The sequence below is a fragment of the Struthio camelus genome, chromosome 4 (genome assembly GCF_040807025.1).
Source record: "Struthio camelus isolate bStrCam1 chromosome 4, bStrCam1.hap1, whole genome shotgun sequence".
Lineage (NCBI taxonomy): Eukaryota > Metazoa > Chordata > Aves > Struthioniformes > Struthionidae > Struthio > Struthio camelus.
The window spans coordinates 49,041,933-49,058,710 of record NC_090945.1 but is presented as its reverse complement, the minus strand read 5'-3'; the positions used below and the strand labels follow the sequence as shown (position 1 = coordinate 49,058,710).

Here is a 16,778-nt window from a genome sequence, read left to right as displayed (position 1 = left end):
GCCTACCTAAGAAAATTCCTCACAATAAAGCACCTTTATGTGATAATTGAACTACCAGATAAGATATATGACTACTATATAAAGTGATTATTGACTATGAGGAGCTTTCAATTTCGTAGAAAATGACTTTGTATAAGAGCTCTCCTGAGCCAGTGACAAAGGTTACATTTAGCTCTTTTAACATATAGTGAAAGAGAATGAGACTTCCAGTGGCCTCCTGTATATCAAATCAAACAACGGAAAGAAAATTAGGTAATGATAAAACTCTTTCCGTAGCTTTTCACATTCTGTCAAAAAGGTAATTTCCAGAGAAGTGTACTGGAAAGAAAATTAGCTGAATCTGAAATTTACTGACAATATTACTTTTCTTAGTGGCTATACATGTACTTTAAAGCATAAAGATTTAACATTAGTGAAGACTCAGAATTCACTGAAGTAATAAGAAATTAACACACTAATTTCTGCCCAGTAAACTGTAAAAATAAATCAGAAATAAAATTCTCTCAAATTAAATTACAAAAAGAAGAAATCCTCTTCTCCAATTTAAAGACCATTATGAATTATTTACTTGGAATTTTTACCAACTTTATTATATGAAATTATATTATGGAGGATAAATGAGACAATAAGACAATCATAAAATTGAATCTCAAAACAGGTTTCAAGGTACTTCTCACCTTGAAACTATACAAAGGTCTTGAATTTAAATCCAAATTAGACCAAGCAGTAGGAAAATACACGTTTCGCAAAAACTGATAGCCTAGGGTATTGTAGTTCTGTTTTGTGAGAGTAGTGAATTCTCTTATATACAAGAACGCATGTGCTGACAAGTGAGGATGTTCAGTTAAGTTCAGCATTGTTCACACATTACCAGCTATTCTTGCACTGTAAGTTGCCACTTCAGTTCTATCACTGTTCTCTATACAAATACAAAATACTACATAATTCTTCAACATACAGTGGACTATATGATCTACTCAATAGTGCATTCCTTAAAGCCACATTTCAGTAGAAAACTGGACTGTTATTATTTTCCAAATTGTTCTTTATATAGGGAGTCCTAAAGTGTAGACCGATTTTCACGTTTTCTAATTTGTCAGCTAGTATTTGCACAAGTCATAACATTTGTTGGCACAAATTCTGCAGGTTATAATTTCTGTGTGGACAAGATTATGCTTAAAACCAGTAATAAATCTGGAAGATCTTAAATTAAATTTACTCAAATATGTCATAAGAAGTTTCTCACCAGAATTATTAAATAAGAGTTTAACAGCAAAACCAAATGCACTATCAGAAGAGGCAAGAATGAACTGAAATATGTAAACGAAAATAAATTATCATCATACTATTTTTTCCAAATATCTGATTTTTCAGACTTCTCAAAGTGATTTATTTTTAGACTAATACTGTAGCTACATCATTGAAAGTTATTCTATATGTGTTCTGATTCGCATATTTTAAACTCTGGCTTGAATATGCATGCATTAATATTAGCAAGATGGGATTCTAAGAAATTTTTTTTTAAGGGGGTTGACACTCACTGACAGGTGATACAAAATAGGCAAGTAAAACTGAAGAATGCCAAATTTATAAACCACAAAATGAAAGCAGAAGGAGCTGGGTTTTGTTTTAAAAAAAACATAGAACACTTTTTGTGCAAAAAGAACTGTTGATGTACTGCAGTGCTGCTGATCTTTAAACTATACAGTTATTTCAATTAGGAACTGAGATTTAAAGCTTATAAAAATTGTAAAATTTGCATGAACCTTTTCTAAGTGTTTTTTGCATTTTCCCCCGGGAAAAGAGGAATGAAGGTTTACTAAATATAGACAGTATTTTCAATAGAGAATATCAATATGGAGGTTTTTGTTTTATTTTTTGCACTCTTTACCTCATCTTGCTCTGAGAACCAGAAGAACAAAAACTCATTGGAAAGTAAGGTGAATAAAATCAGCTAGCCTATTCTCATTGCCTAAGTAGAAACGAATACAAAAAGAAAAAAAAAGACTAAATGACACAAGGCAAAATCACTATTACAAATATGCTGGATGGTACCTTTAAAGCAATGAAATCCTGCTTCTAAATATTCTGATAATTCAGTGCTACATATTTTCTTCAGTTTCATGCCAGTTTATTTAGGCAATTTATATATCATGTAAGAATGGATGACCAAAGCACATTAAATTGAAAAGTGTGTAACCACAAAACATTTCATCTTGAGTCATCTTTTATTTAGTTAAGTCTTTTAGTTATTCATATTAAAAAAAAATAGTGAATTTTCATACCTTGAGAAATGATGCCAGGAAAACAAAAGTTAAGATTAAAATAACCAAGGAGAAAGATTGGTCCAGCAAAAAATTAAAATTTTCGCTTCCAGGCTTATGTAATTTAGCATTCAGCAGTTTCACTATGAATTTCAGGACCAATACTCTAATTAAAAAGAGAGAGAGACAGATAGGGTTTTTTTCTGTTGTTGTTTTGTTTTGAAATAATGAGATACTATTAGAAGAGAAGAAACATTTATCTGGAGGAAATGTAGTGTTTCTCTTAACTAGAGGTACCACCAAGAAGAAGAATCCAGAGATAAAGATACTGAAGAGAGCAACACATGTGTTAGGCAATTTTTGCTGCAGTGACAAGAAGAAAGTATTAAAACACAGAAAGGATCTGTCACTGTAATATTTACAGTATGCAGTATATTTGGTAGTATTTGTCAGAAGCAAAGTTCTGAGGAACAGAAAGCAATTGGCAGTAGCTAAATAACAGAAAGCAAAGTATATACAGTTTCTACTTAAAGTAGAACACATTTTCCTTGTATCTCCCTGCAAAACTTATTTTAGTGTATAACAGACTGATTGCTGATTTTAAGAGAGTACAGGTATAATACAGTATATTATTTATCATCAGTAGTTGATTTCTTGCTTGAATGCCCTCAATAACCACAGCAGAAATACTGTTAACTTACATATACCTTACATGAGGTAATGCCTTTGAGTGTTTAGAAGATGGCGTTAATGCAGAATGCGGCCATTCAGGTGGGGTATCGTTCTCTGTAGATGGCACAAGCTACTAGTATCTTACCGTCTCCACTGAATAATGAAAACTTTTTTTTTTAAATGAAGTTCATGATACTGGTCTGAATGAACAGTTTTTGAAACATCTCACTGTCTCGTTACATTACATATCTTCCCCCCCTCCCCTCATGAAACAATATTTCTGCTGTGGTTATTGAGGGCATTTAAGCCCTTTAAACATAGCATATATATAAACAACCTTTAAACATAAGCATATTAAGCCATTTAAACAAGAAATCACTACTGATGATAAATCTCTATTTGCGGGTCCCTCAGGGTCCAGAATCTGAAGGCTTAAACTCATGAAGGCATCCATTGATTCATGATCTTGGAGTAGTGAAGGAATGCTTGGGAAATGTAGAAATGGGAAATAACTTCGGGAATGTTTTTCTTTTATTAGGATTGAAATTGCAGGCAGTTCAATATGCGGTATTATTTTCTGCAGCTTACATTTTACTCTGTATGTTTTGTCATTGTAGATATTTTACAAACATGGATAGGCATTTTGAAAATGCTCTCATCTAAAAAATAAGGATATCTTCACACACGGTGGAAATAGAAACAAGGAATTGTGTAAATTGACATTAAATTTAGAAGTGGTCTCCCGAAAGCAGGATTGAGGTGATACTATGACAGCGATGAAGAAATACAGCCTTGATACCTGTGCACCTTGTCCCTGGGTAGGTTGAAAAGCTTTTCATGAAGCTAACACTTCTTTCACTGACATCAAATTGACTTTCAAAAGAAAGGGGGGGGGGGGGAACAACTCAAACAATACAGACTTCTTCTGTTATTCTGGGCAAGTATGAAAGCTGAACACAACTCTTGAGCAGATCACAGTTTGTGTGCTAATTAAGAAACTTTTGAGCAATATATTGTATTTTAATCTAAACAAAGGTATAATTCCTGCAGCTTTTCCTCATGCTTTCCTTTTTCTATGCAAGATAGAAGGAAGGTATGCTGATATGCAGATTTCACAATAAATCTTTTCCCAGGCTCACAGCTTATTCACAAAAAGGATGGTTTGAGGCTCAAATTTCACTCCCAAAATATCAACTTAGGAGCATTTTTGTGGGGAGATGGAGTGGTAAGGAGGCACAGTCATACAATGAGAGAGTCAGAGAAAAGGACAGTTAACTCAAAGCTCAGGATACAGCAGCCAGGACTGACCACAGTGAATTCAATCACAGTTGTAAATGCAGCTAACTACAGTAATAGCAAAAGTACAGTTGCACCTGAGAAATAGATGAGACCAAAATAGGAAAGCAAAAGTGAAGACGTGCTCAAAAAAGCAAACGTGAATGTAGCTCTGAGTAAACAAAAACAGCAATAGAAAACTTCCTTAGCAAAGAATTATTCACAGTAGATGGCTGCACACTACTTATGCTATATTCAGGAGTCAGCTGATACATAAATAGCATATGGGACTTTAATATGTGATGTGAAGGCTGTGAAATTCCCTTAAGGAAGGTATGGTAGAATGGTGCATATATGAGTGAAAGTAAAGTGATGAAAAGGTGGATAAGCTTACAGTTTAACAACATTTTCCAAAATTCTAAATATAAATATATATTCTCACACATTTTATTAGATGTGCTGCATATGCAAGTGGATGCATCTTTGTAAGAACATGGACTCTTATGTCCGTTACAAGGACAAAGCAGAAGCTGCAGTCATTAAATGTACATACTATCTAGCACAAGAGAGGCCTGCTCTCTAACTAGGTCTCTAGTTGTTATGGCACAGAAGATTAAGGGTAATAATAAAACCATCTCAAAACCTTCTCATAACAGTCTATAGATGATATCAAGTGTGAGACAGAAGTTCCACAATTTTTTTTCTGGTGGCAAAGCTGGCTAAAACAGATCCCACCTCTTCTTTTCTCCTAAATTACTTAATCCCACCCTTACACTGCACCCTCAGTTGCACAGAAAAAAAAATATTTAGGGCTTTGAGATGATTCAAAATAGTTACAAATCTTTCTTATTCTTTTGCCACAGATTTACTCAGTCTAGATTGGTTGTCTGTATAGTCATCTAAATAACTCAACTGAGAAGGTTGTTAGGGAGTAGACTTGAATAGCCAAAGAGTTGGAACAATTTCAGTTAACTTTTCAATCAAGAAAAACATCCATGGAACCAAGACTTCACATGCCATGTGCTATTTTGAAAATCAGCTGCAGATATTCAGTCAGGAAATGAAACGATTCTATGTGAAAGCTTTATAATGAGGAAAAAAGAACGCTTCAGAGAAAATACCAAAGTTTCTCATTCATTGACTGAAGATAGTGAGTGACTCGCCCTGTGATTCTTTACCATTAATGACAACTAGCAGCTGAACCAAAAATCGACAGAATCCTTCACAATATCACTCTACATGACACTAGCAGCAGTGTAAAATTGAGTGTGATCACAGCCCTAGTCAATTCTACTGGTTCAGGGAGTTTTCAGTTTAGGTCAATTTTCTCTTCAGATCCCCATGTTCTTGAATCACAGAAGTAAAGAAAACAAAGACAGAGGAAAAGACAGTAGGATAATAGTCTGTAAAAAGGAAACTAGGACAGAGAAATTTTTAGAAATTGCTAAAAGCTCTTCCAGTCCTCCAGGAACATCCTCCACACAGCATGAAGTAAACTCTGTGCATATAAAGAGTAGTTCTCCCCACCCGGCCTAGAACCTAAAGAATCAATGTACTGTTTGAGATTCAGACACTCAGTGTCCTGTAGCAGCCCATCACAAGCTCATCAAGAGATAAACTTTTTACCTGTCTTCATATACACTAACATACCATCTTTTACTCTAAAAGAGCTTTTTTAAAAAAATAATTTTCTCCTCCTCCCTCTCATTGGCTGACCTCTTTGTCCTAACAAGTTCTGACAAGACAGTATTTTAAATTCTTCTTTAGTGCTTTTTTTCCTTTCTCTCTAACTCTTCCTTTTCTTTTTTTATATTACAACTAATCCTCACTCTTTCAGTTTCTCCTAAAGAATGACTACTTGTCATCCCCCTTGATTGTTCTAACAGCTGTTGCTAGTTGCCAATCAGTCCCATGCAGTCTCCTCTCATTCTCTTCCTTTGTGTGATTTCTTCCCCTATTTTTGCATGAGAAGTCCAAAAGCACATCTGAGTTGAATACTCACCAGTTACTTAAGTACTTACTAGTGACTCTGAGGAAGGATGGCGAAACCTAACCCTTATCCCACTTGTGCCTCAGTGTTGCCAATCCTAGCTATTCCTGTAGTAAACCCTAACTATCCAGTTCTTTTAACAAAGAAGAGAAAAAAATCATTCCAGAGCATCCTACAACAATCTACTACTCCTTTTCCCAGAAACACATAAGCCACAATAAATCTTTTGCAAAGTGAAGTAAAACTAATTAGTTTAGTCTTGCCATTGCCAATTAATGTATTTTACTTCCTGCTGCAATGGACTACAAGCACACATGCAGTTTAATCTGAAATGCAGCTAAAAATCCAATTAAATTAACAGTTGCTATCAAGTGAATGTACAGTACCTTCTTACTCACTCTAATTCATAAGCTATCCTTAGTTTACGAGCCCTAAATCAGTAGGATATTTGTGAAATACAAAGCATGAATCTATATTAACTATCATCTTTTTCCTCCAGCTTGTGATCTCCCTTCAGACCATCAGCTAGCCCATTTAGATTCTCATCCCTGAATTTTGTCCTCTTCATTGTAGTAACTAGTTAGCAACGTTACCTTTACAAGACTTGTATGTTCCTTTAAATGTAGTCTTTTATGTCAGTACAACATAAAATTAGCTCTAGTAATCTCTGATGTCCAAGAACAAATTCTATCCCAATGATTTGCTGGGGTTAGCATATATAACTTTAACTGTATTATATACTTTATTGCTGAGATATGACTCATTGCCAGTAAGAGATCTGCCAAAAGGAAAATCAAAGTTGTTGGTTTCCAAAAAGAAAAGTATTAAACAGATTTTGCTTCCAAGAAAAGGTTACACTTTATATCTCTTGTTATATCAAGTCATAGCCCTAAAAATATGAGCAGGACTTATCATCAGATTAAACATGTATGTAGTGTCTGCAGGAACAGGGCCCAAATGGGTTTTATCAATCATAATGTTGGATGGTTATCACTGCATAAATCAGTGCATTTCAGGTAAGTTTTGTTAACAGGTCAAACGCTTTTATCTGAAATCATACAAATAACGGTCAGTCTACCATAAAGAGTCAGTCTACCATTAGCTGCCAAGATACTGTCTCTCAGAGCTGAGTTGGAGGTGCTTCAGACCAACTTTGACAAGCTTTACTCCTGCTGTGACCTACAGGCACTGCCCATTGTCCATTAACACAGGCTTCATTCTTCTTTCTTCCTCACCCCGCTTGCTCAGGCAAGTGGATAAATGAGCTCAGTCCCTGCTGGCTGGCCCGCTTCCCCTGGTTGTGCCCTGCTCCCTGCCCTTGAAAATGGTTGATGTTCTTTTGAACATCATTATGGCTACATATACATGTTACTGTGTCCCAAGAGGTAGCAGGTTAAAAATAAAATAATAAAAAAGTAGAGATCAATGTGGGAAAAAACACTTCAACCAGAATGATTTGTCACTTACTTCTTCAGCAGAGATTACATCAATGTGATTTTATCACTACTTTAAAGACAGAATGATTCCTGAATAGACAGAATGACTGTCTAAACATAAGTATCTATCAGAATGGAAGAGTGACTTGATCTCTTCCCTTTTAATATTCAAAATGCTCCTACTCCAAAAACTCCATATGGGTCAAGATCATACACAGTGGGAAGGCTGTGAGTCCGCCCTCTGCCGTTCTGCACTGTCAAACAGTAATGACAGCATATTCTGGAATATGATTACTTTTTTTGCGTTCCCTTCCCCTAGGAAGGAGCAAAAGCTTCAGCTAGCTGAAGCCTTGTGTATCAGTGCAGACCAGGACTGGAGTGGGAAACCATGTGTGTGACCTTACAGATTTCTGGAAACTAGCCCCGTATTTAGTAAATAAAGGCAAAGCCACACTGCTTTCATTAGAGTACTTACTACAATAGAAGCATGATGAACGGATTTCTCTATGGGTGATTATTTCTGCTTTTGCAGAAGCACTTCCTATTGTACAGACAATGCTGAAATAACATGTTTATTTTCTGAAAGTGTGTCTGCTTAGCCATGGAACTTATATTCAACAGGAGACCATTACACTGTCATAACATTCTCTCCTACTTACATTAGCTCTTAATTAACACAGGAACATTTAGCAGCTATTAGAAAAGACATTCTCAAGAGTTCTAGATTTCAGCAGAGCTCACAGGCAGATTGTCTTTTAGGAACTATACTGCAGCAGTTTAAGATTAGAGAGGCAATTTGAATTAATGAAACCGATATCTTTGACTCGTTCATGTTTCTAGAAGAACAGTATTTGCAAATATTCCATGCTGATCTTTCCACCCGCGACAGTTGAAACACTTGCAACACTAAAGAATCTTTGCAAAATCTTTCTTACTTTGTAAGTCTGTTTTGGGGGTAGAAGGTATAAGGTAACAAATCAAATTTATAAAGCAATTTTAAAGCAGGTAGATTATTTCTCTTGCTAATACTTTTTGAATAAAACAGGACTGTTTTTCCCACAGTGAGCTTATATAGCTATACATTTACACATGTATCAGTGCATATGTGTGACTAAAACCAAGTTCAGTCTCCTCTGTGTGACAAATAGCTATCAAACATGCCACTGCTAGTCATCATTAAACTACTAAATTAGTAGTCAGAAAGTAACAGGTCCACGTTTAAAATTTAGTTTCTTTACTGACTTGACCGAAACAACATCATTTCATAAGTATGAATGTATTCATAGCAGAGCTGCAAGTGGTCTTGTATGAAATAATCTTTAATGCACAAATAAAAGAGTAATTTAATGCTTTAGTCATTGTGATAATTTGCAGACCATGACTCTGCTGAGCCTACAGAAATCATCAGTTTATAACCTAACTTGCTATCTTTAATACAGTAACAGACTATTATAATGTAGAAAAAAAAATCTCGTAACCTATGAAGCCAACTTAGTTTTTTAAAATCAGAGGTAGTGGTTTCCTACGTTATTAGCTACACTAGAAATGTTTCTGTATGTTTTCAGATACTGAATTTCATAACCTGTTCACTTGAACACATTAAATATTTTGCACTTCTGGTTCTTAAACATTATTTCAACCTGGAATGATGTGTAATGTATCCTGAAGCTTCAAAAATCAACCGCAGGGTCTTTTATTGTTATGACATAATCAGAAGCAGGTTCCCAAAAATTGAAATTCCTTTACCTAACCAAGCAATATCAATATGGTAATTATACAGCATGTAAGAACGTATTTCCTCCTCTGCTAGTAAAACTGCATTTTCTAAGATTTTAAAGTTTTCAGTTCTACTCATATTGAGCTATGAGTCTAGTAAATACAAGTTTCCTGGATATACTGGGTGTAAACCACTATTAAAAATCCTTACAAAAGTTAGAAGAGCAGAGAGGTACTATTAACCTGGTAAGGACATTAAGTTTATTATTATTGCAATGTTGGGATGAAAGAAAGATTTCAAGTGGAGTAATTTGGAAGCAATACGGACAAATATGGGTAATAATGTTGGGGAATCTTCCTGTACAGATTTACCGATAAAGAGGTGGGAAACATCAGGGTAAGAAAAATATGCAGATGTTATAGAAGAAACGTAACTGCACGTTTCACTAGGAAGATTTTTTCAAGCAGAGTTCATTTTTTTTTGTAAAACTTGACCTGGTACCATTAGAATGTAGTATACAGAAAACATACAAACAGAACTCCATAAAACAGTTTTATACAATTGAGTATTTCACTGATAGCATTGTTAGTATTCTTTCTGTTGCTTTTTCCTCCAAAAACCGTCTTCGGCATTTTCTCACACTACATGTTGTATCAAAGGCACTTCACAAATCCAGATGTCAAGACATCAGTGTTTTGTAAATCTTTGATAACACATTCAGCTATGTATTTTTCAGCTGTGTGGAAAGTCATACTTTTTGTTTTGCAGAAAATCCAACCTTAACATTAAACTCCGTCTTTGTTCAAGCTAACATTTTCACAGGGACTGAGAAAAAAAAAACAAAAGCTCCATTATTCTGATATTTACACACCCTCATTTGGGAAAGCAGAGAATCAAACTCATTCAGAAGATAGAAGCAATGCTTAAAAGGATTATTCAAATAGTATGGCATGCAAGAAGAAATAAGAAAGTATTTGACAAGCCTGTCAGTAATAGTGAACAGAGCAAGACTGGGATACAACACAAACTGACCCATGTGAGAACTGCAGTATCTGATACAAGAACAAAATATACTCAGTTTGATAAAACTAGTCTAACTTTTGTGAAGCTCAAGCATTTTCATTGACTTCCTTGGGAGTCTGGGAGACGCACGCTCCAAGCCTTTTCAGTATTTAGATGAGTGTTTTGGGGGGTTGTTTGTTTGTTTTTAACTTTAAAAGCAGACAAAACTGTTTCGAATACAAAACTTAAAGACTAAGTGAAGAACAAATAAATGAATCCATATGTACATTAAAATTTTAATAATGGTACCCGCTACAGTAGTCCTTTAGATAGGATATGCAATTTAGCAAATTAAATAGCATATTCGATTTAGTTCAGTTTCTCGCATTTTCCTTCAATACATATTTTTGATGAAGAACGTGGCATACATTTTCTTTGTGGAAAAAACACATCAAGTTTACATTCTGTTGCTTTTTATGTCAACTTAAATACACGTTATACTGAGGAAGCTTTTAAAATGCAATGCAACAAGTTTATACAGTTACTGTGCAAGTTTCTCATAGAATATTTTCACATTATGTGGGACATATATTAGATTTGGAGGACAAACAAAGAGTTTACAAAATAAACTTTAACCACAGATAAACTGATTTGCATATCGCTTTGTCACTGAAGAACAACATTAACCCAGTATGTTATTGCTATAAAAACATACTATGTTAGCTGCTTCATTTTTAAAGGATGACACAAAGAACACTATTACACCATCTCTGATCCAATCTTCACAACATTAAACCCTAACTATTTCTAATCTATGTAAGTGGTATAAAGTGACATAAAGCTCAAGTGGTAAATGGTAGGTGACATAAAACTCAAGTTTAATTATCAGTTCAGTCAAACCATGCCAGTAAAAGATACAAGAGGATTTCACTGGACGAAAATGTAAATACTGCCGCCTCCCCTTCAATTTAGCTTCACACAAATTCTAAGGTATTTAGCTATATTTACCTATTAAAGGAAAACCGATGAACATTCAGCCTTCTGTTAGCTGATGCTCTAAAGCCATGCATGGCATCGTCCACTGCAACCAGCCAAGCTAGCAACTAATTACCATAGTCCTTTCAGAAGTGTTACCATCATTGCAATATAATCATTAAATATTCTAACACCCTTTCAGTTCCCTGAAAGAGCAGAGCTTACTATTTTAAGAAAGCCTGCCTATTTAAATGTCATTAACTATCCAATTAGTACAGCCTGCTCCTTGCTAGCTGCACAGTACCGGGATAGTCTTTTAATTGTTAGTCACTATTCAGCAATTTTAGCAATTATGCTTTTATACGTTCTGTGATAATTGAGACAGACTACTCTTAGAAGCTTATCTTTCTCCAGTACATGGTGACAACCAGAAAGAAAATCACTAGCAGGAAAATATCCGTGCGATCAGGGATAAACCGCAGGCAGGAGCGCGCCGTCGCCACCTGACTCGCGCAGCCCTCGCTGGAAAGCGCCCGCCCCACGGCCGCTCGGGACAGCCACGTCCATAGCAGGCACCGTCCCACTCGGGGACCCACGGGCGCGCTCGGGCCGCGGAGCGCGACGCCCAGGGACACCGCGCCGCGCAGCAGCGCGCTCGCTAACAGCAGCTGTTCCTTCAGCGCGGCTTAAGCCGAGAGAAATCACTGCCGGCGCCGCCGCTGTTTCCCACTGCTCCACCTGCCGGGCGCCCGCGCCCCGCGCAGCCCCGCGCAGCTCGGCAGCGCCGCGGGAGGCTCCGCGCAGCGCCCCCGGCCTGCCCGCCGCCCGCCCCAGGGGGCGCCCCCTCAGCGTGGGGACAGAGCCGCCCTGCGCCCCGACGCGCATCTTCTGCGCGCCGTGGTGAAAATTACCCCATCCCGCATCAGGATCGGCAAGTTTCTTTAAAAAAAAGAAAAAGAAAAAGAAAAGAAAAGAGGCGGGCCTCTAGCGATTGCACTATGCCTGCCTACAAACACACGCTCACGCAGGGCAGAGGCTTCCATAAAGACAACCCCGTGGAGATGCTGAAAACCCGAGTGAAATTACCCCGAAGAGGCCGGGGGTGGCCGGCACGCCGGCAGCCCCCGCCGCGGGACGGGGCGCCCCCTCCCGCCGTCAGTGCCTGTTGCGCGGGCGCCGAGCGCGGCGGGCGAAAACTTCCCTGGCTGCGCACCGCCGTGCCTCAACCCCACCGCCTGCCCCTGCAAACTCCGGCAGGCAGCGGCCGGGCGAGGGGCTCGCAGCGAGAGCCCGAGCAGCAGGAGGGGCGCACGGCTCGGACAAGTCCCCTCTCCAGATAAGAGCTGAACTGCGCCCTGCGGAGCCAGGACCTCCCCCCCCACACCCCCACACACCCTTTCCCCTCAAAACCGATTAACCTCGAGCACTCACCCTCCTGGAAAAGGCGAGGTGGGGGTGCGGGAGCCAACAGGAGGCAAAGTTTGATAAACGAGCAGCTCCTGCCGCGACAGATAACTGCGGAGCAGAGACATCCTCCGCAGCATGCTAGGCAGAAGTGCAGAAAAGAGCCACTTACCTGCCCGTAGGCTCTCGAGCAGCGGCGGAGCAGCTGCCGCCCGGCGCTCCGCTCCGCTCCCGTCCCTCAGTCACAGCGGCACGGAGGCTGCCGCCGGGCCGGGCCGGCCGGTGAAGCCGGGCGGCCGCCGCAGCCGCCAGAAAGCAACACGTTTGGCTCTGAACTTTGCAGCTCCAGTCACAAACAAACAAACGCAGCCCAGGAAGGACCTCTCCCATCCGATCCCAGCCTGCTTGGCAGCCGCTGCCTCTCTTATTGGTGCGGAGGTTATTTATTTATTTGATTTCTCCCCCCTCCCTCCCTCCCCATACACCCCCCCACACACACACACACTCCCGCGCCTTCCCCTTCCTTTCCTTCCTTCCCCTTCCCTCCCTCCCTCCCTCCCCCCGGCCTTTCCTCCCCTCCCGCACCCGCACGTCTCCTGGCCAGCCCCGTCACTCCGCGCCGCGCAGCGTGGCCGGGGCTGCTCTGCGGCCGGCGGCAGCGCCCGCTGCCCGGGTGCCGGGAGGCGGGCGCGCAGCGGGGAGGCGGGCGGGGAGGCGGAGAGGTGGCGGCGAGGTGGTGCCGGGCGGCCACGGTCGCCCTGCGGGCCGCGCCGTCCCCGCTCCGCGGCCGCGGGGCGCGCACACGCGTAAGGAGGGGGGGGGCGGCGGCTGCTCTCCTCTGCGGGGGGGTGGGGGGGGCGGCAGGCTGCTGCGGGAACGGGCGGGGGTGCGCCAGGGACGGCTCTCCGCGCGCGCCGTTGCGCCTGCAAACGGGTCTCTGCATCACGCGTGTGCACATGTGTGTCTGTCTGGTGGTGGTGCGTGACAGCTTGTTTTCAAGGCGACTCCAGGCGCGCCAGCCGCAGCGTACTCCTGCGTGCGTTCGCTTTTACGTTTTGCTGCGGCTTGTGCGAGAGCAGCGCGGAGCCGGCTTTATTTCACCGGGGTCTCACAGACTACGGAACCTTTTGTCTGCTCCCTCGCCGTGCACAGGCAAGCCAGTCTCACCTGTCCCTTCCTACGGGCAAGCACCCCGCTGCCTTTACCGCAGGTATAAATGGGCCGCGGAGGGGAGCCAGCGCCAGGGCTTCTCCTCGCTGCGCTGCAGCATCCGGCCTTGCAGCCCAGACCCTCACTGCAGCTGTCTGCCGAAAAACCAGTTGTGTCCCAGAGTGGCTGTTTTAATCCGGCCGCACATACACGTGACGGAATATTGACGTTCTCTCCCTTCGCTCCCCCTTTGGAAATTAGGGTTCGCGTTAGATGCCTCAGCAGCAGGAGACCGAAATGTAAAATCTGCTAAGTTGGTAGAAACTCTTCCAGATATCCTGATGTGGGTTCCCCCACCCTCTCCCCTGGCAGTTTATAAAACATTTTGATTATTCTTTTCCACTTTCAGGGGGAAAAGTTGTTCACAACACTGCAAGTCACAGACAAGGAGGTTGCAAATGTGCTGAGAGAATAAACAGTTACTTAACAATATTGCTAGGCAATAAAGCATAAATTATATCCCTATTTCTCTTCAGCTGATGAGACTGAGAGTGTAAAGATTGCTTTTATCCTAAGTCAGGCAATGAATTTATGTAGAATTTATGAATTTATGTATTTGCCATTACAAACAGAGTGTACAAATCTTTCTTTGTGCAGCGACTCTGTAATTCTACCTTTGTCAACTGAAGACAATAAACTAGAACGATTAACGTACGTTTTCTCTTCAGTAGCAAATCCTGTTGTCGAATGGGGAGAACTTTTTATTCAAAGGACTGGATCAATAGTTGACTTTGTTTTGAAGCATTTATTTAAGAAGGTTCTTAAAAAGAATGAAGTTCACGCTCTTAACATCCTTAAAGACATCTCTCAAAGGCAATTGTTCTATTTGCCAATCTAGCGGTCACTGCCATGTAGCAGCAAAAAGCATGAAAGCTAGACGTGGAAATCCCTTTGGGTTCAGACAGTGTGCTTTCTCAACTGAAAGAGAACAGTAGGAAATTAAAAAGGGAGATGCACTTTAAAAACACATTTATTTGAATCTTTTAAACAGCGTTCTTTAAGCAGGTGAAGCTTCATCTCTAACGAGTAAGCTTCAAGGTCAGTTCAAATCAAATGATAGATGTGTTGCATCTCTGAAAGGATGCCACCAACTTTATGTAATGATTAGTGGCCAATGTTCAAAAAGTTGACTTTCTGACTGTCATTTTAATCTGTAAACTTGTGGTGTTCAGAAGAGCACAAAGCGTCTTTCACTGGGATAAACCACCAATTTTTCAAAATAGGAGGGGGTTAATGAAGATACTACTTTTCTGATGATAGGCCCATCTCAATACCAGTCAAAGTAAATGAAAAGTCTTCCAGTGATATTAGTTAAATTTAGATTGACACTTACAGTTTTTTTTATTATTTTTTTTATTTTATTATTTTGTATGACATTAATTTTTATGGGCAATAAATAAAGGAAATTATCCAAAACCAACAAAACTCCCAATAAGACAGATCATATCCTAAAAAATGATATCCACTTCCATTAAAATGGAATTCCTTGCGTAACTGAATCCACTTCAACAGGACTATGATTTGACATAAATCAAGCTAACAATGAATTTAGTGACTTTAATTCCGCTGCAGGACTGTTCACCTAAGTCAAAGTGGAGGAAGGCTAAGAATAATTAGGTAAAATAGAGAAAACCAGGAGAAAAAGTGGCATGGACTGCAGAAAGTAAGAGGAACAAGAAGAGGCAAAATTACGATTTTTTTTAAACTTAGTCATATTTAGTTTGCTTGATTTCATTCGCCTCCTTCATCATTGAAATCCCTGTGATCTTATGCTTAGCATTTAAATTTTTCAGTATTTCAGACTGAGATTATTAAATAAAAAACAATGCAATCCCTCCACCCCCACCAACCAACACTGATACAACTTTAAAACTAGCTTTCCTCTGCTATTTTCTATTTCCCTGTTTTCTGTCTGGACTACAGCCCTTATAAGCCTTATAACTTTTTTTAAAAGCTGGTAATATTATGTGTAACTGTTGACACGCATCCTGTGCAATATGCTGTATTTCAGAAATGTGCCAAATTTATCTCAGCAAAAAATGAAATGTATGTGTTAATATTTTCAAATGCTTGTTCAAATCAGTCAAATCTGAGCAAGTTCTACTTAAATAAGAACAGACATAGCTCATCAGTAAGAAGTTTTTACAAAACAAATGGTATCTTCTACCCTCAGCCATTTCATCTGTGCAAGAAGCTTTTTACAAAAAAGATGGATTTTTCTTCCACAATTGAACGACAAGTTTCCGCTCCTTTTTCATTTTCTTTTCAGGTAGCTGAAATGCTTTTGATCACAATTTAGAAATACGTCAGGCAAAGCTCTGGGTAAACTAGCGAGAATATATTGACCAGTTCGAGTATTAAACTTAACTGGCACACATCATATGTTGGCATATGTTGTAAAGAATCAAAAATTCTATGTGGATGCATGTTAAAATTATGGGTGAAATCACATTATCATGTAATATATTATATAAGCTTGTCTAAATATTACAACATTCTAAAGATTTAGTGAATAGCCTTTTCAGCCAGCCAGGATTTGGGAAATTTAGCTACTGTGAGGTTCTCAAAGGTAAGAACAAGGTCAGAATTCTCCCTTTCCCATATCAAATAAGCAAAACATTGCATTTACCTTAGCCCATCCAAAGGCGACTCAAGAAAGGTCAATCTTTGACCTGCTCTCCAGTTTTTAAAAACAAAGATGAATGAATATAACTGATTACAAAAAGTATGCTAATATTGCATACTTTGAAAGAAAGGCATGTCAATAAACAGAAAGATCTGGAAAAGGAGAAAGCCGTTATAAAGACTAGAAAAGAGAAGAAAACTCTTTGGCC

General features: G+C 39.6%; 1 protein-coding gene across 1 annotated transcript in view; it reads right to left on the bottom strand.

Annotated features, from left to right (window-relative positions):
- LOC138067088 (POLG alternative reading frame-like) overlaps positions 1–12,216 on the bottom strand; it is a 52,466-nt gene extending 40,250 nt beyond the window's left edge. The window contains exon 1 of the mRNA XM_068941053.1: positions 11,835–12,216. Coding sequence (XP_068797154.1) covers positions 11,835–12,216 — 382 coding nt within the window. The remainder of the gene's footprint in view (positions 1–11,834) is intronic.
- Positions 12,217–16,778: the final 4,562 nt, after the last annotated feature.